Raw genomic sequence first — 22,614 nt, forward strand, 5'->3', positions numbered from 1 at the left:
TATCAAAATTGAAAGAGAGCCTTGCTAGGTAGAGTATTCTTGGTTGTAGGTTTTTCTCTTTCATCACTTTAAGTATATTGTGCCACTCCTTTCTGGCCTGCAGAGTTTCTGCTGAAAAATCAGCTGATAGCCTTATGGGAGTTCTCCTGTTTGTTATTTGTTGCTTTTCCCTTGTTGCTTTTAATATTCTCTCTTTATATTTAATTTTTGTCCTTTTGATTACAGTGTGTCGTGGTGTATTCCCCTGTGGGTTAATTCTGTATGGGACTCTGCACTTCCTGGACTTGGGCGACTATTTCCTTTCCCAGGTTAGGGAAGTTTTCAGCTATTATCTCTTGAGATATTTTCTCAGGTTCTTTCTCTCTTTCTTCTCCTTCTGGGACCCCTATAACGTGAATATTAGCATGCTTGACGTTGTCCCAGAGGTTTCAAGCTGTCCTCATTTCTTTTCATTCTTTTTTCTTTTTTTGGTTTGGCAGCAGTGATTTCCACTATTCTGTATTCTAGCTCACGGATCCATTCTTCTCCTTCATTTAGTCTATTGTTGGTTCCTTTTAGTGTGTTTTTCATTTCAGTTATTGTATTCTTTAATTTTGTTTGTTTCCCTGGTGGGTGAGATTGGTCCAGGGGCTCGTGCAGGCTTCCTGGTGGGAGGGGCCCATGCCTGCCTCCTGGTAGGTGGAGCTGGGTCTTTGTATTCTGGTGGGCAGGGCCATGTTTAGGGCTGTGTTTAGAGGCAGCTGTGGACAGGAAGTCTTTAGGCAACCTGTCTGCTGACTGGTAGGGCTGTGTCCACACCCAGTTTGTTGCTTGGCCTGAGGTATCCCAGCACTGGAGCCTACAGGCTGTTGGGTGCGACCAGGTCTTGGTGCCAATATATTAGCCTCCCCCATGTATCTGCCACCAGTGTCTACGTCCCCAGGGTGGGCCACAGCTGCCCCCCACCTTCCCAGGACACCCTGCAAGACCAACAGGTAGGTCTGGCCCAGGCTCCTGTGAAATTACTGCTTTTGTCTTTGGTCCTGGTGTGCGTGAGATTTTGTGTGCCCCCTTTAAGAATGAAGTCTTATTTCATCCTGTGGAGCTTCCGCAATCAAGCCCCACTGGCCCTCAAAGCTAAATGCTCTAGGGGCTCCTGTTCCTGTTGCCACACCCCCAGACTGGGGGCCCTGATATGGGGCTCAGAACTCTTACTCCTGTGGGGAAACCTCTATAATATAATTATTCTCCAGTTTGGGGTTCCCCTACCTGGGAGATATGGGATTTGATTATATTGTAAGTCCACACCTCCTACCAGTCTCATGGTTCTATCTTTATGTCTTTAGCTGTAGAGGATCTTTTCTGGTAGGTTTCAGTCTTTTTCAACAATGATTATTCTGCAGATTGTTGTGATTTTGGTGTGCTTGTGAGAGTTGATGAGCTTAAGGTCCTTCTACTTTGCCATCTTGGCCACTCTCCTATTTAGTTTTAATTATGGAATCAAAACTGGAATCCAGGTCTCTTGTCCTCCAAACAAGTGCTCTTTTTGCTAACTGCATTGACAAATTTGTTTCGATGCCAAGTGTTTAAAATAATGTTTTACATAAATATTTGTATTTGTATGGAAGTTTTATGGCTTAGGAAATTTGGTAGCCAGGAGTAATATTATTTTCTTTACATAGATGAGAAAAATGAGTTTTAGAAAGATTGACCTACCCAATATTGTCGAGTTTGCAAGTGAGAGCAGTGACTAGAACTTAGCCCTTTTTTTGTCCAGTGTTTTCCTGATAAACCAAGCTGTTGGTACGTGGTGTCTATAGTGGTTGCCAATAAATATATGCCAAAGTATATATGTAGAAGAGAACTCAATCTCTTCTTGATTCTTCAACCCTGTTGCTAGAAAGGATAAGTTTCAGGTTTTAGAGAGTATCAAACTTTTCTCCCAGATCCAAGGTTATAGACCAGGATTATACTAGTCCACTTTGTTGAATGCATCACTTGAATAATTTGGTTTTGGGGGGGGGGGTCTAAGTAATAGGTCTGGAAAAGGCAACTGACCTTGTTTCTCACAGGAATCATGGGAAGAGTTAGGACTGAGAGTACGTGTCGGCAGTATGTCCAAGGAGGAATTGGGCCAGAACTAGCCTTTGGCACAAGCAGGCATCAGTCCATTTAAACTGTAGCACTGGATTGAGACACATAGTTAATTCTGTTTCTGGGCCCAGGTTGGGCACTTGAGGGTGTTTCCTAGGCTAGAACAGTGCACTGAGAATGACAGCCCACTAGAGGGAAGAGCCCAGCAAAGATCTAGGAAATGCAGATGATAGTCAATTTATTAATCTAATTGGGTAGAACAATTATTGCATCCTTGTTCGTCCTTGTTCTCTCTTATTCGTTCAGCAAGAGGTCTCTGAAATTGATGTAATGTATCACTTCACAGGTCTATGCCAGAGAATGTGTTAACTACAGAGGGCAGCGTAGCTTAAATTGGCTCTTTACATCAGTCTAAGAAATGATACTGCATCTAGAATGAATAAGAGCAAGGAGTTCAGTTTAAAGCAGAGGTTCTCAGATTTTAGAGAGGAGCAGAATCACCCTGAGCGCTTGTTAAAACACATTACTGGGCTCTACTCTCAGAATTTCTGCTTTAGTAGGTCTGGTCTGGAGCCCAAGAATTGCATTAGTAACAGATTTCCTGGTTGATGCTGATGCTGCTGGTCCTGGGATCACACTTTGAGGACCACTTATCTAGGAAGAGATGATGAAGTGGGTATAGCTGTTTAGTTCTTCTTGATTAAAGCCTTCACAGAGGAGGGAAAGGGGAACTAACCTGTCAGTTTCTACCACAGTCAAGACCCTGTGCCAGGTGACTTGCAGTCATTTAATTTAACCCTTGAAACCACTCTGCAAAGTAGTCCTTATCCCTGTTTCCCCTCTCAAGATACACATGTTCAGAGCTTACTGGAATAATTCTTACTTCAAGGACAGATTTCACTTATAACTCGAAGAGTAATGTTGCATATACCATTATGAACGTGATTTTATGTAATGTAGAGGATATGTTAAATTCTGTTATTGGTGATACATATTCATTGCTCTTCTTGTAGATTTATGAGAGATATAAAATGTAGGTTCACTTAGCGGTAATGATTATACAGTAGATGGAATTGCTGAGACATTATGTTTTCTCATACAAAACATGAAGCGAATGGGAGGTTTATTTTAACATTAAGTAAAATACATTTTTAGATCACAGGAAGATGGGCATGTGTTAATTTTTTTTTTTTCCTTTTGGCTGTGCCACGGGGCACGTGGGATCTTAGTTCCCCAACCAGAGAATCGAACCTGCGCCCCCTGCATTGGAAGCATGGAGTCTTAACCACTGGACTGCCAGGGAAGTCCCAGGCCTATTTTAATTTTATCAGCTTTTTTTTTTTTTTTTTTTTTTAAATAGTGCCAGTTGGTTATTGACCAGTCCTATTGTAGAAACAAATAGAGGGAGGGATGGTGAATTTCAGAATAGTTGGTACTAAAAAATGGCCAAATTCTTGATAGTACAATCACAGTACTTATCCCTTTAAAGTGTTCTTTGTTAATGTTATTTTTGAAAGGTAAACTTGTTTTTAGTGGCTTTCAGTGAAGTTACTTTGTGTTGTTGACAGATTCGCACAGAATTATTAAAAAAACAACAACAGTGATCCAAGCAGTTGAATTGAAGGCATTCTGGGAAACCTGCTGTTTATTGTGAAAATCATCTTTGATCTTGAAATTAAAAGTAAAGCTGGAAAGGAATTTACAAACGAGAAAAAAAAGAAGTTTGGGATCGGACTCACAGGATCTGGGCTTGGAAATGCCTCAGGTAAGGTGCAGAGTTTTATATTTTCCCACTGCAGTTGGTTCAGTAAGTTCTCTGAATCTTAACACAACTTGCTATACTATCTTTTAAAGACATTTTGCTTCTGATCTCAACTGGTTTTAAATACATGTCCTTCCTTTGCTATAGCTTTGAAATTTAGTGAGGTTGACACAGGGAACAATGTGAAGAAAAAGGTGGTTAGAAGGTAGCAGAGGTGCTGGCTTTTATGGGGGCTAAACCAACTCCCCTGAAAATTAATCTGCCACAGAAAGCCCATTTCCATCCCCTCTATCTTCTTCTAGTTTCCCAATTGTTCCTTTCCCTTCATGCCCATTGAATTCAGTTAGGAGGAAATGGTGAGGGACTTCAGCCTTTCTCTCTTTCACACGCGCACGCACACACACACACACACACACACACACATATACATATATACCTCTACCTCCCACAAAACGTGTCTAAGGATGACTGTATCTATTTATATTATGGTAACTATTTTGAATTGCTCAGTTCTGGTTTGAGGCAATCACTGGAACAATAAATGAAGTCCTGTTAGTCCCTATTCTGCATATCCAAACTTCTTCCCTTCCCCCTCCAGTGGTTAGGTCTTATCCCTCCCCTTTTTATGCTGGGGAGAAACCTAGAAATAATGAAAGGGCAGGGACTCTAAGGTGGCTTTATGTGGGGCCAGGCAGAACTGTGCCTCGAGCACGGGAAATCAGCAACTTGCCGAGATGGTCCAGTGATTTGGAGGCAGGCAGCAGAGGCAAAGAAAGGGGGTTTGCTAGCTGGTAGTAAAAAAACCGGTGGCCTCCCTCCACCCCAACCACTATACCAAGTGGACTGCAGATACCCATTTTGAGTTCTTTCCCATTCAAAGTTTCATTCGCTATTTATTGAATACTTGAATTTAGGTCTATAAAACACTTACTTTGACACGGGTTCGAGCCCTGGTCTGGGAAGATCCCACATGCCACGGAGCAACTAGGCCCGTGAGCCACAATTACTGAGCCTGCGCGTCTGGAGCCTGTGCTCTGCAACAAGAGAGGCCGCGATGGTGAGAGGCCCACGCACCGCGATGAAGAGTGGTCCCCACTTGCCGCAACTAGAGAAAGCCCTCGCACAGAAACGAAGACTCAACACAGTCATAAATAAATAAATAAATTAATTAATTAATTAATTAATTAAAAAAAAAAAAACACTTACTTTGAGCTTGCAACCTGGCAAGCTTGCAGAAAATTAGAGAAAGAAAAGAATGGGATGGGAAGTACCCATGAAGGAAAACATGGTGAAAGAGTGTGTGAAAAGGGGTCAGTCTGTGGTAGGTAGAAGGTATATGAATAGAGAAATATAAGCAAGTAGACTAATATAATTTTTAAAGTTTTGCCAGAAACTTGCAAGAGAAGAACAAAAAGGCAAACAGGGAATTTGTATTCTTTCCCATCTTCTTCTTTTATCCAAGTTAGATTTCAAAGTGAGGACTTAGACTTGTTTGGGTCACTTTAGTAGTCCTAGCCCAAACTTCACTCTGAAGTGATTTGTTTAGACCTTGAAATGGTAAAGGGGGGATGAAGAGAAAAGAAGGAGCATCAACTCTGGGTGCCGAGTCTTTTTTTCTCCCTTTCTTATTTATCATAGAAATTGTACCCTTCTCAGGGATCAGGATTAAGGCTACTGAGTTCATGCCCCAGTTACTGGCCTCACTCAGCAGATTTTTTGATATTTGGCTGATCCTGTCTCCATCACGTTCCTGGAGGCATTTGTTGGACTAGAGATGCCCAAATGGTCTTCCACTTGTTTTGGGAAATAAGACATTGAACTCATTTAGGAGTATAGAGACTGTCTTGCTATCTCATTTAGGAGTATAGAGACTGTCTTGCTACCTCTGCAGACCCCAAGAAATGGCAGGGCATTCTCCACTTTCTGGAGTTAGAACAGCGAGTGTTGTTAGAGATGGATTTGAAGAAATGTTACATAGCTAATAAATAAAAGTACTCATTAGGTACTACATGCTGACTCTGGTGGCTAAATAAGCTTTAGTTTTTAGAAGTTAGGTATAATTAACAATTTCCAGTCTATTCCTTTTCCAATGTTTGATGCATCTTAGTTATTTTCCTAATATAAGTCCATAGTTTAATGTTAGTTAGATATTTCAAATGTACTAAAATTAAAAAGCAGGAAAAAATACAAAATAGTTTTGAAGATAATTATTTAGTAGGTGTGGGGGTGGGGCTTGTGTGTAATAAACTGGTCTCGAAGCAGTCATTAACTTTCCAAAATTAAAATCACTCTGTTGTAGCCTAGTGTAAGCGGAATGGATCCGCCTTTTGGGGATGCCTTTCGAAGCCACACCTTTTCAGAACAGACTCTGATGAGCACAGATCTCTTAGCAAACAGTTCAGATCCAGATTTCATGTATGAACTGGTAAGTAACATTTTCTTGGATTCTGCTTTAATCGATTTGAGGTAAAGGTGTTGTATACTTTTTTTATTTATAAATGTCTAAAAAGAAAAAATGATGTAATCAGGCCAAATTTTATTCTTGTCACTGTCAGTCTGGTATTTTAGAAGGGTGTGTGAACCCATTGAAAATAGTGAGAGGAAAGGTTATCTAAATATCCTTAAGTTTAGTTTTTGACAATGAAGATAGAAGCCGTCTTTTTAATATGCCTAACTGCTAAAGGACTTTGCAGCTGGGATATTTAGGAATCATAACATTGAGCAAGGCAGATGACACAGAGAATGTGAGACAAAGGTAGCAATTCCAAGCAACATCTGAATATACTAATCATTTATTCTCGAGGTAAATAGACACTTAAGATTCTTAAGAAAAAGACTTTAAGAATAATTTAAATTACATGCAACTTAAGAAACACGGAGGTATATAAAAACTGGAAAACTAACACAGATCTGTTAATTTGCTAAAAATTATTGAGTTGTACACTAAAGAGAGGTGAATTTTGTGGTATGTAAACTATACTTCAGTAAAGCTGTTAAAACACACAGAGACATACATGCAACCAAAAAAAAAAAACAAAAACAAAACCCCACAAACAAATGGAGAAATCAAAACAGAACAAAAACAAACTGGAAAACTGAAAATTTCCTCATTTTCTTCCTGAGCCTCCACCCACCAAACCTTTTCCCCAGAGATAATTACCACTAACAGAGTTTTTCTATGCATATATAAATACATGAATATTTAAAATTGGATGACATATCATTGATACGGTATTCTGTAACTTAACTCTTTTTAACATAAAAATGTGGTAAGTGGCCTTTCATCCTAGTACATTAGAGCTTAACTGCATTCCTTTTAATGTCTGCATAGTCTTACTGACATTTAAAAAATCATCTCTCTACTCATGAGGAGTATCATACTCATGAGGAGTTAAAGTACTTTCCCATGCCCAAGAGTTGTTACCAGGTCTTACCAAAGATCTTATCTTTCTGTGGCTGATTTGCACCTCTCTTTGGATTGCTCTTCACCTCTATGTTTAAATTCTCACTTAAGAAGACATATTCTGTGATGAAGGTAAGGCCTTCGTTATTTGCTTTATAACTGAAGCTTGTTTCTGAGAAGGTCCCAAAATCCTTCTAAGTTAAAGATCAGGAAATGTAAACTTTTTTTCGGGAAGAGTGTTTACCGTGAAGTTCAAGAGCCCTGAACCATACCTAAGTTTCTCAGGGGACATATTTTCCCTTTTTTTTTTTTCCTTGCCCGAGGAAATGATATTAAATGGAATGGTAGAGTGTCATGTAAGTAGTCTTTATCGTAAAAGCAGACCAGAGGTTGAGTACTGATTTATCAATTTGATACATGAAAGTGAGTATGGAGGTAAATAACTCTTTCCTCAATTACGGTATGTGATTTTTTTTTTTTTTTTAAACCTTTCTCAGGATAGAGAGATGAACTACCAGCAAAATCCTAGAGACAACTTCCTTTCTTTGGAGGACTGCAAAGACATTGAAAATCTGGAGTCTTTCACAGATGTCCTGGATAACGAGGGTGCTTTAACCTCAAACTGGGAACAGTGGGATACATACTGTGAAGACTTAACGAAGTACACCAAACTAACCAGCTGTGACATCTGGGGAACAAAAGAAGTGGATTACTTGGGTCTTGATGACTTTTCTAGCCCTTACCAAGATGAAGAGGTCATAAGTAAAACTCCAACTTTGGCCCAGCTTAATAGTGAGGACTCTCAGTCTGTTTCTGATTCCCTTTATTACCCTGATTCACTTTTCAGTGTCAAACAAAATCCCTTGCCCTCATCATTCCCTGGTAAAAAGATCGCAAGCAGAGCAGCTGCTCCTGTGTGTTCTTCTAAGACTCTTCAGGCTGAGGTCCCTTTGTCAGACTGCGTCCAAAAAGCAAGTAAACCCACTTCAAGCACACAAATCATGGTGAAGACCAACATGTATCATAATGAAAAAGTGAACTTTCATGTTGAATGTAAAGACTATGTGAAAAAGGCAAAGGTAAAGATCAACCCAGTGCAGCAGAGCCGGCCTCTATTGAGCCAGGTTCATGCAGATTCAGCAAAGGAGAACACCTGCTACTGTGGAGCCGTAGCCAAAAGACCAGAGAAAAAAGGGACGGAGCCTCTGCAGGGCCATGCCACTCCAGCTTTGCCTTTTAAAGAAACCCAGGAACTATTACTCAGTCCTCTGCCCCAGGAGGGGCCTGTGTCGATTGCAGCAGGAGAGAGTAGCAGCCTTTCTGCCAGCACATCGGTCTCAGATTCATCCCAGAAAAAAGAAGAGCACAATTATTCCCTTTTTGTGTCCGACAACTTGGGTGAACAGCCAACCAAATGCAGTCCTGAAGAAGACGAGGAGGACGAGGAAGATGTTGACGATGAGGACCATGATGAAGGATTTGGCAGCGAGCACGAACTTTCTGAAAACGAGGAAGAGGAAGAAGAGGAAGAGGATTATGAAGATGACAAGGATGATGACATCAGTGACACTTTCTCTGAACCAGGTATTGTAGTGCTTGGAGGCTTACTGAATTGACTTTTTGCTACTCTCTTGAAATAGAAAGTTTTGCTGTGGATGCTTTCTTTGTCTTAGTCTGGGGATTAAATGACTTAGTATCTTGACTTGGATATGTAATTGCTTTTATCTATTCAAACAGCTCTAAAATAATCACTCTTGCTCATGTGTAGTTCATATGCTGATTCCTCGAGGGCTTCTTCTTAATTTATCTTATGTTAAGTGACCTGTCACTCTCTTGAGCAGCTGTGTAAAGATGCCAAAATTGATTGGTTTAAAAAATATTCCTATTTCTGCATGTGTTCCTCTGTTATAATTGAGGTGTGTTTGGAGTCCCTAGAATGGTGAACCAAGCAATGATGGTTTACATTACTCATCCCTAATAACCAACAAAGCCTACTTAATGAATAATGTAAAAGAGAGCTTTTTCTTTGTGTCTGCTGCATCTTTCATTTGCACAGTATTTTTCCACTGAAGAAAAATACATGCTATAATTTAATGAGCATGAAGGAGTCTCTGCTCTATTTATATACAGTGCATATAAAAAAAAGGGAGAAAGAAAATGAAACCTGTGGGGAACTGGTTCACTTCAGCATGTACATGGTTGGGCTCTTGCCACTGTTGGCTTGTGCAGTTTATTTATGAAAATGGTGTTGCCAAGTGGCACACAGTTAAATGCACAAAGAAGTGAAGATCTTCACATTTAAGCGAAAGTTATTTTCTTCAAAAATAATGTTGGTACTATAACTTCTACATAAAACACCAAGTTATTAAGAAAAATATAAATTGTCAAAGAGAGCCCTTTCATTGTTGGAATTTCGGGCAGTATAAACATTGGTATTTAATTTTCAGAAAGGTTTTTCAGCCATAGTAGCTATATTGTAGCCAGTGAAGCATATTATTGCCCAGAGACCTTCCTCTTAGTGAAATCTTTCTATTGCACAAATGATTTATGCATTTGATACAATTAAGTTGTTTGACTTGAGTGGATTTTCAAGTAAGGAAAAGGTGGAGGAAAAGGGTTTATGCCTTTTCTTTGGTTTACTTTAGCACTCAGTATAGTCTAGACAGAACAATTGTCTTTTCTACTTAGCAGGAAAACTTTTCTCTCAACAAGTTAATGAAATCTGCTTTGAGGTGTTTCAAACTATCTTTGCAGTTAGCAGTAAGTTATATAGCTCCCTCCCATAGGGAGACCAGAGTGCTCTCCATGAGTGGTCCTTAAAACCTGACAGGTCAGTCCTATTGTTTTGAGTCCCATATTTAGAATTAGGGTAGGAGGGAAGGTAAGGGTTGAGACAAGGAGTGATAACTAGGGTGATAACTAGGAAGTGGAAAGTGTGGGGAAGAAAATGCCTTTACCAGCTGGTGCTAAAAGGAATATATAAATCTGAGGGAGTCGGTAAATCCCACTATCACCAAGTAAGGCAGGCAAGGACTATACTGTTTATTCCACTTCTGGTTGTAGTTTTGCTTTTCTTTGACTTTTTTTTTTGGTGGGATCTTAGTTCCCTGACCATGGATTGAATCTGGGCCTCGACAATGAGAGCGTGGAGTCCTAACCACTGGATTGCCAGGGAATTCCTGCTTTTCCTTGACTTTTAACTCCAGTTTAAGTTCATCCTTGATCTTTTGACTTGATTTCACGTGGATAAATGTGTTGAGAGATGAGTAGGTCCATGAAGAGAAACCACTTGATAAGTTGACCCTCATTTCCATTTTCTCAGCCTTTTGACTCTCGTCGGGGGTGGGGGGGAGAGCCCTGATTTGTGAGTTTGTTGGTGTTAAGCAACCAACAGTGCTTTAAACAGAGATGTGTTAGCTGGCATTTGGCAGGGTGAAGCCCTCCTCTTGGCACTATTTAACAATGCTAAATGTTTGGATGGCATTTGATTCACTCACTTCCAGTTGACTTGAAGTAAAACCTCTTTGGTTAGTATTACTTGGACACTTCTCACAAATGTCAACGAATGACATGCTTTATCCACAAATCAATGATATTTTATGGTATTTTGGGGGCTTATTCACATTTGCTAATGAAAATTTCCCTTCTTCTTGGAAGAAAGAGCTAAACAAGTGACTTTAAGAATACAAATGTGAGTTATTGGTGAGAGGCAAGAAGAAATTCTTTGAAGCAGAAAAGTGGAATAGTTATAGTTTCTTCAGAGTGCTAGTTTTAGAGTGGGTTGATTGGTTTAATTTGCAGCAGTTTACAAAGGCCCTTTTGTGATGACTAGCTCCCTTGATGCTGTTTCTTGGCAGTTGGCTACAACAGTGCCTGAGCCTACAAAGCTCCAGGAAAGGTGTAAAATGGAGTTTCAGTCTCTACTCTGGACTTGCTCCCAAGTTTTAATAGAGCCTATTCTGTGGACAGGCTACAACTGTTTGGGGTCATGGAATTACATGGTTGTAAGGCTAAGAATTAGGCCCCCAGAATGAGAGTTTATTTTGTAATCCCTACTAAGGATTTTCATGATTGACTTTACCAGCTGAATGGTAGTAATCTGCACTAACCAAAGATGTGTGATCAGAATTTTAGGCCTTTTTGACTATGTTTTGGTAACTGTGTCAGAAAGGAATGAGTTAGATCAATATGGTGATCCAGCAAATGAAAAGAAAATGGAAAAGGCTCCATGGGAAATGTTACATTAAACAAATCATTTGTTTAAAAAAAATTGTGGGGAGGTGCCTAATTTTGTGTCAGGCACTGTGTGTACTAGATTTTTGGCTATGCAGAGATGAACAAAATAGACATGATCCTTATCTTCATGCAACTTAGAGTTGAGTGGGTTTATTTACTGTCATGATTTCTCGGTCTTCTGATCTTATGTGTACTGTGACTTGGCAAGAGAAAGATTCAGGACAAGAGTTTCTTAAAATTTATTTGACCACAGAACCCACTTGGGATTGAAGACATATTTTATAGTAATAGTGTTCCTCAGAACACACTTCGAGAAATATTTAATCACCTTAAATGCAAGACCGGTGATCTGGGAATATAATTTTCCTGCATTCTACTTGATCACAGTAGTCTGTGTATTGAAAGGCAGATGATTTTAACAAATCCATTGTGTGTGTGTGTGTGTGTGTGTTATTGTGAGTTCATGGTGTATGCTATTAGAAAATACTAAAATATTAGGTCAAAGAAAACTGATAACCCTTAAATACTTTTTTTGGGAAAGTGCTGAACATATGTAAGTAAATAAAACTGGTTATTAATTTGGGTGGGAGAGAAGAAATCCAAATCCTAATGACTCTTTGGATTTAACATGGAATATATGTGGGGAAAAAAATCTGTTTAGACCATTTAACTAGGTAGGGTAGGCCCAGGCAAAGCGGGAAGTCCATTTGGAGCTGGAGTCATGGGGCCTGAGCCAGTCCCAGCTCTGCCAAATCACTTAAACCCTCCATGAGCATGTTTCTTTTTGTAAATAGGGTTAATAACCTCTTCCTACCCAGTTCTTAGAAGCCTCAAATGAAACATCTGTGAGTGAAATACGTGAGTACGTTAAATGAGAGAGACAGTGTTTTGCCAGAAATCTAGGCCACCTGAGGGAGCATATCAAAGTGTCAGGGGATGGGTTGCCTGAGGAAGCTGGATGTGAAAATGTTTCCCTTATACTTTGGGCTGGGGTAGACTTAAATGTGGGACGCCAGTTCTTGACATTCATAGGAAGATGGGAGTGTTTGGGCTGGTGCTGCCTGTGTTGAGGTGTTCCCAGCCATACTAGGGTCGTCTTTGTGAGCCAGTAATTTTAGCTTGGCCTCATGGAGCAAAGGCCTTTTTAAAAAGGCCATTTCTGGCAGAAGCATGTAGCCCTTGCACCTTTTCCAAAGCTAGGTTGATAACTGGAATAAGATAAAATCCTTTAATTTAAAGTGATACATTAACACGAGTAAAGAAGAAATTATTTATGTATCTAACAGAATTTTCAAAAATCAGATTTCTGAAAATGATTGTGTCACTTGTGCCTCATTTCTTTTTTATTTATTTATTTATTTAAATTTTATTTTTGGTTGCGTTGGGTCTTTGTTACTGCACGCAGGCTTTTCTTTAGTTGCGGCGAGCAGGGGCTGCTCTTCGTTGTGGTGCGCGGGCTTCTCAGGCAGTGGCTTCTCTTGTTGTGGAGCACGGGCTCTGGGTGCGTGGGCTCAGTAGTTGCAGCATGTGGGCTCTAGGGTGCACGGGCTTCAGTAGTTGTGGCACGCAGGCTCAGTAGTTGTGGCTTGCGGGCTTAGTTGCTCCGCGGCATGTGGGATCTTCCTGGACCAGGGGTCAAACCCATGTCCCCTGCATTGGCAGGAGGATTCTCAACCACTGCGCCACCAGGGAAGTCTGTGCCTCATTTCTTAAGAAGAACTAAGGTTTTCTGTCACACTGCTTGCCATGTTGTTGTTTTGTTTGTTTGTGTTTTTTTACTTTGTTTTAAAGTACTACATGAGCATTATAATGCTGTTAAGCCAGCAGTGCTACAAAAGCTTGTCTTTACTGTTGCCTCGAAATCATTCTGCTCTCTGAATTGATTCTTTTCAAAGGTCATGTTTATCGAGGCATAACAGTAAAATTCACCCCTCTTTAAGTGTACACTTCTTTGAGTTTTGACGAATGCACATAATCATGAAACCACCACCACCACAATCAAGGTACGGAACAGTTTGATCACCCCCCAGATTGCCCTCCCGTTCCTTTATAGTCAGCCTCTCCCTCCACCCCCAACTCCTGGCAACCACTTTGTCCCTGTACTTTTGCCTTTCCCACAATGTCAAATAAATAGAATCATGTTCCTAATTAATTCTTAATGTGAAGAAAACCTGGTAAAATTCTAAAATTCTATTTTATTTCCAAAATGTGCAGATGTCATCACTTTCTTAGTGTCAGTTCCAGAGGAGTCATGTTTTTAGGAGGGAAAGTGGTCATTTTGCTTGGCCATCGCCATCCAGTTTTTCCTTGCTACCTTAGGTTTAGGGCTGTACACACCCCGTGCACAGCCCATCTCCATTGCCCCGTGTACCTAGTACTAATTAGGTGGAGTACCTCTAAGATGGGCATGCTCTGAGGGTATTTTAGATGTATAGGTTATTCTGTATTGGGTCTGACCAGTAGTTCTAGCAGCTCAGAATTAAGTATTTACTGAAACTTCCTATTAGTAGGGAAAATAACTTCTTAAAAACTGAAGTAAATGCAAATTGCTTCCAATAAAATATTAGTTAGAAATAGGCATATAAGTTTTTATTTGAATAGCCTGTGTGAGAACTGTCATTTTTGTACTTTTACAAAAAGGGTATTGTGGGAAGTAGGAAGAAGACCACTGCTGCCTCACGGAATTCTGCCTCATAGGATACCATCCCAGAAATGCACACAGCTTTCTGTCTGGGGATGTTTCAGATGCATAAATATTAGACGGAAGACATTAAAAATAATTGTATAGTGTCTAAGTACCGTTAACTAATGGTACTTTTAACATTCCTGTGGCTAGATTTCTTTTTTTTTTTAATTGAAATATAGTTGATTTATACAGTGTTGTGTTAGCTTCTGGTGTACAGCAAAGTGATTCAGTTATACATACATATGTTCTTTTTCATTATAGGTTATTACAAGATATTGTATATAGTTCCTTGTGCTATACAGTAGGACCTTGTTGTTTATCTATTTTATATATAGTAGTTTGTATCTGCTAATCCCAAGCTCCTAATTTATCCCTCCCCCCACGTTCCCCTTTGGTAAGCATAGGTTTGTTTTCTATGTCTGTGAGTCTGTTTCTATTTTATAAATAACTTCATTTGTATCATATTTTAGACTCCACATATAAGTGATAATCATGTGATACTTATTTTTCTTTCTCTGTCTGATTTCACTTAATATGATAATCTCTAGGTCCATCCATGTTGTTGCAAATGGCATTATTTCATTCTTTTTTATGGCTGAGTAGTATTCTGTTTGTGTGTGTGTGTGTGTGTGTGTATGTGTGTTTATGTGTGTGTGTATATATATATATATATATATATATATATATATACACATACACATATACACCACATTTTCTTTATCCATTCATCTGTCCATGGACATTTAGGTTGCTTCCAAGTCTTGGCTGTTGTAAATAGTGCTGCTGTGAACATTGGGGTGCATGTGTATTTTTGTTTTTGTTTTTGTTTTTTTTACATCTTTATTGGAGTATAATTGCTTTACAGTGGTGTGTTAGTTTCTGCTTTATAACAAAGTGAATCAGTTATACATATACATATGTTCCCATATCTCTTCCCTCTTGCATCTCCCTCCCTCCCACCCTCCCTTTCCCCCCCCCAGGTGGTCACAAAGCACCAAGCTGATCTCCCTGTGTTATGCGACTGCTTCCCACTAGCTAGCTATTTTACATTTGGTAGTGTATATATGTCCATGCCACTCTCTCACCCTGTCACATCTTACCCTTCCCCCTCCCCATATCCTCAAGTCCATTCACTAGTAGGTCTGTGTCTTTATTCCCATCTTGCCACTAGGTTCTTCATGACCTTTTTTTTTCCCTTAGATTCCATATATATGTGTTAGCATACTGTATTTGTTTTTCTCTTTCTGACTTACTTCACTCTGTATGACAGACTCTAACTCCATCCACCTCACTACAAATACCTCCATTTCGTTTCTTTTTATGGCTGAGTAATATTCCATTGTATATATGTGCCACATCTTCTTTATCCATTCATCCGATGATGGACACTTAGGTTGCTTCCATGTCCTGGCTATTGTAAATAGAGCTGCAATGAACATTTTGGTACATGACTCTTTTTGAATTAGCGTTTCCTCCAGGTATATGCCCAGGAGTGGGATTGCTGGATCCTATGGCAAATCTGTATTTAGCTTTTTAAGGAACCTCCATACTGTTCTCCATAGTGGCTGCACCAATTTACATTCCCACCAACAGTGTAGGAGGGTTCCCTTTTCTCCACACCCTCTCCAGTATTTATTGTTTGTGGACTTTTTAATGATGGCCATTGTGACTGGTGCGAGGTGATACCTCATTGTGGTTTTGATTTGCATTTCTCTGATAATTAGCGATATTGAGCATCTTTTCATGTGCCTGTTGGCCATCTGTATGTTTTCTTTGGAGAAATGTCTATTTAGGTCTTCTGCCCATTTTTTGATTGGGTTGTTTGTTTTCCTGTGGCTATATTTCATTATTCTCTCAACCTTATGTGAAGATACAAAAAAAGTGTCATATACTAACCAAGGAGAAACCTAAGGAAGATAAACAGTGTAGTTATCTCTGTTTATTAATCTCTAAATATTTTGAATTAGAGATTTCTACATTAAAAGTTATTTTATAGATTTGGTTTATTATCTTTGACATGTTAATACTGTTTTTTGATGAAAGGAAATGTGTCAAGTGGTAAATAGAGGGGATCTTTTTGTTTGTCCTGATTGGTTTATTGCAATTTATGGAACTTAAAAAATTCGGGGGGGGTGCTTTCTTTTTTTAAGGCTATGAAAATGATTCTGTGGAAGACTTGAAGGAGATGACTTCAATTACCTCTCGGAAGAGAGGTAAAAGAAGGTACTTCTGGGAGTATAGTGAACAACTCACACCATCACAGCAAGAGAGGATGCTAAGGCCATCTGAATGGAACAGAGATACCTTGCCAAGTAACATGTATCAGAAGAATGGCTTACATCATGGTAAGAGGGGATTGTGATCATATAGGTTCCCTCCCTCCCTCCCTTCCTTTCTCTTGTTATTGAAATATAGTTGATGTACAATATTATATCAGTTTCAGGTGTATTACATAGTGATCTGACATTTGCATACACCATGATCACCATGATAAGTCTTGGTAACCATCAGTCCTAGATATTTCATGTCACTTTTAAATAGAGATAGTAAACCATAATGCTTAATCATTATACATTATATGTAGGTATTCAACCCTTCCTAGCAAATTGGAGAGTAGAACAGTAGAGCTGCTGTATTTGCTATGACTGCTCTTCATTCACAAATAGCTTTTACCAGTATTGAGAGCCATCACCTAAACAGGGAGGAAAGCTTGTGTAAAAATGATTTCTAGTCACTTCTTGTTCTATATATCCTACCCAGGAAATGACCCAACAGCCTGCTGATTCCTGACCTGTCACAGTTGCCATAAGCAAGAAGGGTTGGGAAAGAAGAGATTGGGCTCTAGCATCTCTGTCTTTCATTTTTGTCCAATCTCCAGGCCTAAATGTAAACAGGGAGATTGGAATCAAAACGGTGGTGGAGAGAAAAGAGGAGGGAAAGGAAAAGAAAGGAAGAACAATTGTGGAGAAAAGGAATGGAGCAGGAAGAATTGAATAGTAAGAGTCAGGAGAAGCTTATAATTTTAGGTAGGCCAGATTTTGAACTGTGAACCCAGGAGGAAGTAATTGAGTAGAATTTCTTCTGCACAGATGTTTTTACCTTAATCCAAAGTCTGTACTGAGAAGGTGGGGGGCACTAGTAGGCTGGAGCTCAGTAAACAGTTTAGTAGTCGCTCATGCTACAGATATAAGTTGCTAAGCATTTTTGACACAGAAGTTGTATCAGAAGTATATTTGTGCCTCATTTTCCCTTTCCACTGGCACCCAGGTCTGTACTCTATTATCTTTCAGTGAATAAAGGCCTAATTTTTGACTTCAGATCAATTTTCTAGCAGAAATGAAAAGATGAGTCCAACAAATAGGTACAGGTAGCATGTAGTGAGTACTAGGAAAGTTGTTCAGGGTATTGTAGTTCAGAGGACAGAGCCATTCCTCTTGCCTGCAGTGGTAGGGAAAGTCTTTTTGAGTCTTCTGTAATGTTATTTATCAAACTAACTGAAGACGTGGTTTCTGAAAAGGCAATCCTTATTTGTTGGACTTTTGGGTCCAACACAGGAATATATATGTCTGACAAATTTTCAGTCATAGCAGCCTAAATGTCTTGGTTTGGGTAAAATTTCCAAATTCGTTCCTGACCATATACTGTACCCTAGCCCTGATTTTTGTGTGCAGGTGAACTTGGACTCCAGTCCTGAGGTTTGAGATGCTTATTACTTCCATGCAGATAATTAAGAATCCATCATACCAGGGCTAGAAACCTTAAGGTGGAGAAGAGTTGGGAAAAGGCTGGAGTTGTGCTATATTACCCCCATTTCTTGCCATCACAAAGTGGGAAGGAGAAGAGGCCAGCCCTTCTAGCGTAGGTTGTTCACATGCTCAGGCCTCTGAAAAAAAAGGGGGGAGGGGAGAGATGGGTTTTTAAATATGGCTATATAAAATGTATCTCTTGTTAAATAAAATGATCTCACTTAAACTTCTTTTAAACCATCTATAGGCAAATATGCAGTAAAGAAGTCACGGAGAACGGATGTGGAAGACCTGACTCCAAATCCTAAAAAACTACTCCAGATAGGCAATGAACTACGGAAACTGAATAAGGTGATTAGTGATCTGACTCCAGTCAGTGAGCTTCCCTTAACAGCCCGGCCAAGGTCAAGGAAGGAAAAAAATAAGCTGGCTTCCAGGTAAATGGTAATCATGTTTACTCATGTGATTGAAGTCTAGGAGGTGAGATTAGACTTCAGTGAGCTTTCATAGAGGAGATGGCCCTCGGCCCTTTTTTCAGAAATATACTTTTATAAATACTACAATGAGAGTATTATAATTTTTCCTTTGAAAGTAAATGATGGTATTTATGCTTCATGGAAGAAGTTTTTAAAGGGGAGAGGTGAATGAACTCAAGTGCCTTATAGTATAAAAATGAAAAATTTTATCATAGCTCTTTATTTTTTGTTTGTTTTGCAGTAAGGTTTTTTTATTGAGGTATAATTTACTTGATAAATTCTTCACTTTCAGTGTATCCTTCTGTGAGTTTTGACAAACATATCCAATTATGTAAACCACAACCACAGTCAAGATATTGAACATTTTTATCGCCTTAAAAAATTTCCTTATGCCTCTTTGTAAAAGTGAACTCCCTCTCTCACCCCTAACTCCTCACAACCACCGATCTGTTTTCTGTTCCTACAGTTGTGCCTTTTCTAGAATATAGATGGAATCATATTATATGCAGCCTTTTGAGTCTGGCTTTGATATCACACAGGATGAATTAGAGATTCATCATGTTGTTGTGTGGAGGAGTATTGATAGTAGTAGTCCTTTGAAGTGATACACTACAGTGTATCTGTTCACCAGTTGAGGGATAGTTGAGTGGTTTCTAATTTTGTGCAATTATGAATAAAGTCACCATAAACATTCATCTGCAGTTGTTTATGTGAACATAAGTTTGCATTTCTCTTGGGTAAATTCCCGAGAGTGTGTGTTTAACTGTATAAGAAACTGCCAAAGTAGCTATTTCCAAAGTAATGAAGTAAATTAAAACAATATTTACTGTTTTCCGAAGTAGTTGTATGTACTGTTTTACATCCCCTCCAGCAACATACGAGGGTTCCACTTATTTCACATCTTCTACACCACTTGGTATTGTCCGTTTTTGTTTGTTTATTTTGGTATACTAACCATAGCTTTATTTTTGAATCTATGCTGAAACTTCAAAAAATCAGTTTGGATAAATGATGATATTGTATGTTTTGGGGTGATGATTGAGGCCCTTGATACAAATATCAGTAGGCAGTGATTTTTGGTTGCTATTAGAAAATGTCTGACAGACAGCAGCAAAAAGAAGTATATTCTGAATGTTCCCTGTAAAAAAATGAGTGAGCTAATTGCTCCTTCCTTTCACAGGGCTTGTCGGTTAAAGAAAAAAGCGCAGTATGAAGCTAATAAAGTGAAATTATGGGGCCTCAACACAGAATACGGTAAACCAACACTTTTAACAATTTGATTAACTTCCTTTTACCTTGCTGACCACTCTCTTTTTCTTTGGTTTTGTTATTTGCTTTCCCTGTATTCTGCCCAGCTTTAGGCCAGCCTCTTTTTTGTTCATCCATTCAGTAAGCTATATACTCACTCTTACTCATTCACGTCCTTCTCTTAGTATGTCTACCTGTGGCTCACCAAGCCAAATCTCACCTCTATCCTAAAGAGCTCACCTCTTGTGACCATGTTAATCTCTGACTTCCATTTTACAGTTGTGTGCTGGGTTAGCCAATTTTATTAACTAATATATATTTTCACCTTTGAGTGGATAGTTTAGAAACATGTTTTACAAATGTGATTGTTCATTAGAATCGTGTGTGTATACATGTTAAACTGTAGATTTCTAGGCTTCTCCCAGATACTCTGAACTGTAATCTATGCAAGTAGAACCCAGGAATCCGTATTTTTTTTTTTTCTGGCATATGGAAATTTATTACTATCCTGCTTTCATCATCAAAACTTATGATCTTGGTCTTTCCTTCTTGCCTTTGTATAAGGCCAAAAGAGGGACATTGGCTACTTTGACAACCTTAAAGCGGACTCCAGGAATGTCACCAACAGCATGACCTTTGCGACCAAATCCAGCAACCAGAACTTCATCATTTTCCTCAATAAAATTCAAACAACCATCATTGGGTACAAAGGCGGTGATTTTTTTGCCATTCTTGATTAGTTGAACCCTGACACACTTCCTGATGGCAGAATTTGGCTGTTTGGCTTCAACCCCTACTTTTTCAAGCACAATTCCCTTGGCATGAGAAGCACCTCCAAAAGGGTTGGCCTTCAGGGCTGTGCCCAAATGGGCTTTCTTGTACTGTTTATCATGCCACTTTTGGTCTTGTCGGTGGCTATGGAGCTTCCTGGCAGTACGAAGACCGCAACACTTGCCCATCCTGCCGGCGCCACGGGCCTGAGCCCATATTTTTAACATTACCCCAGATTACTCTTTTTTTTTTTTTTTTTTAATTTATTTATTTTTGGCTGAGTTTTGGGTCTTCGTTGCTGCACATGGGCTTTCTCTAGTTGCGGCGAGCGGGGGCCACTCTTTGCTGCGGTATGCGGGCTTCTCATTGTGGTGGCTTCTCTTGTTGCGGAGCACAGGCTCTAGGTACGCAGGCTTCAGTAGCTGTAGCATGCAGGCACAGTAGTTGTGACTCACGGGCTCTAGCCCGCAGGCTCACTATTTGTGGCGCACGGGCTTAGTTGCTCCACGGCATGTGGGATCTTCCCAGACCAGGGCTCGAACCCGTGTCCCCTGCATTGGCAGGCGGATTCTTAACCACTGCGCCACCGGGAAGCCCCTACCCCAGATTACTCTTATGCAACCATCCTAGTACATATTTGGGAACCGTTGGTTTAGATCAGTGCTTCCCAATCTTTCACATCATGGCACAGGCAGAAAACTATCATCTCTAAGGCATCCTGGAGTATAACAGAGTAGGCTTCTGATGGGAGGAGGCCCTTTTGGGCTGAGACGATCATACACCTGGAACCCTTCTACAGCGAACTAGCGGGTTGGAAAGCTCTGCCTTTGATCTTCTTAATAAGAAGATCTCAATAAGAAGATCTTCTTAATAAGAACCACCCCTTCTTTCCCCCTTGCTCTGTTACACTTCCTTAAGCCTGGTAGCATAGGAGCTCATATGTTCCTTTGCTTCTAAAATTGTCCTCTTCACTGTGTTGCTCTTGGGCTAAATTGTATCTGAAAGTGGAACAGTGGCTAAATGATCAATTATTATTTGTTTCCAGAGGTTTTCTTAAGTCCAGCATGATGTCTGGCACATAAGTGCTCAATAAATGTTGTGGAGTTTTTTCTTAATCCTTTATCTTGGTTATCTTGTTTCCATTTGTGAGGACAGAAAGAGGATTTCCAACTGTGATGCTTACAACTTGTGAAAGGAACTGATGGTTTTATTTATTAATGACCACACAGGAATTCTAATCAAGGTAGATGAATTAGGTAAAACAATAGTTGGTTTGTTGGAATGGAGATCTGCCCATTTTCCTATTATTCGTTCTTGCTTATTGAAGCATTTTGACCTTGAGCTCTGTGAGTATATATTTGATTGCAATGTCATGGACATTCATACTTCATTTTAGAACCCAGCTGACTCACACTGCAGGGAAATGTGGTGGGCTCCTGGGAGCCTTCTGGTCTCTTTTTCTCTGGACACATGTAGGCATATATCTGTGTGTTGTTCAGTTAATAAATTTATCCATAATGATGCACATCTGTGTGGCCATGTATTTTTGCATTTGTATGTATGTACATGCATGCGCACGCACACATGCTGCTCTGTCTGTGATGTAAATATATTCTGGGGTGTGGAACAATTGGGGAATTGGTAAGGGCCAGGAATATGTGTATTTCTGAATGTGTTGTTCTATCTCAAATTGAGTTTTTGATGGCCTTAAATGTTTCTTGTTTCCAAAGCTAGCTTAAAGCCTCTAGATATTTTCATGTAGGAAAAGGCCTGTCTTTATTTTTTATTTTTTTATTTTTTTAACATCTTTATTGGAGTATAATTGCTTCACAATGGTGTGTCAGTTTCTGCTTTACAACAAAGTGAATCAGCTATACACATACACACATCCCCATATCTCCTCCTCCCTCTTGCGTCTCCCTCCCACCCTCCCTATCCCACTCTTTTAGGTGGTCACAAAGCACCAAGCTGATCTCCCTGTTCTATGCGGCTGCTTCCCACTAGCTATCTGTTTTACATTTGAAGGCCTGTCTTTAAAAGGTAGCATTTTCTTCTCAATTAGCATGGAGGAAAAGGATCTTCTCATTCATTTATTTCTCTTCCACTTCTGTCTTACTAGCTTCTCTTCTCCAGTCTGGGGAAGAGCGGCTTCAACTGTTGGTTTAGAAGACATCTCAGAAGCAATGAGATGCTCCTGTGTAGTTTGCCACATG

The 22,614-nt window shown here is 39.6% G+C and overlaps 2 protein-coding genes across 6 annotated transcripts in view; one reads left to right on the forward strand and one right to left on the reverse strand.

The window, feature by feature from the left end:
- The window catches only part of CREBRF (CREB3 regulatory factor), a 62,991-nt gene that overhangs the window by 23,356 nt on the left and 17,021 nt on the right, over positions 1–22,614 (forward strand). For 3 of the 5 annotated variants that reach the window (XM_036847897.1, XM_036847900.1, XM_036847898.1), the window contains exons 2-7: positions 3,642–3,838; positions 6,135–6,260; positions 7,736–8,822; positions 16,311–16,505; positions 18,154–18,343; positions 19,563–19,636. In XM_036847897.1, the coding sequence (XP_036703792.1) occupies positions 3,830–3,838; positions 6,135–6,260; positions 7,736–8,822; positions 16,311–16,505; positions 18,154–18,343; positions 19,563–19,636 (1,681 nt within the window). In that variant the 5' untranslated portion in view covers positions 3,642–3,829. Of the gene's footprint in view, positions 1–3,641; positions 3,839–6,134; positions 6,261–7,735; positions 8,855–16,310; positions 16,506–18,153; positions 18,344–19,562; positions 19,637–22,614 lie in introns of those variants that run through there. The other 2 variants (XM_036847899.1, XM_036847901.1) reach the window with 2 other exon arrangements.
- LOC118892872 (40S ribosomal protein S23-like) lies at positions 20,114–20,606 on the reverse strand. The gene has a single exon (XM_036847903.1). It carries the CDS (start codon positions 20,587–20,589, stop codon positions 20,158–20,160), a length of 432 nt encoding a protein of 143 aa, XP_036703798.1. The 5' UTR covers positions 20,590–20,606; the 3' UTR covers positions 20,114–20,157.

Source organism: Balaenoptera musculus, chromosome 3, assembly GCF_009873245.2.
Source record: "Balaenoptera musculus isolate JJ_BM4_2016_0621 chromosome 3, mBalMus1.pri.v3, whole genome shotgun sequence".
Lineage (NCBI taxonomy): Eukaryota > Metazoa > Chordata > Mammalia > Artiodactyla > Balaenopteridae > Balaenoptera > Balaenoptera musculus.

Excerpts from the sequence above, each read along its gene's own strand:
- LOC118892872 (XM_036847903.1), bottom strand. The coding sequence starts at position 20,589 with ATGGGCAAGTGTTGCGGTCTTCGTACTGCCAGGAAGCTCCATAGCCAC.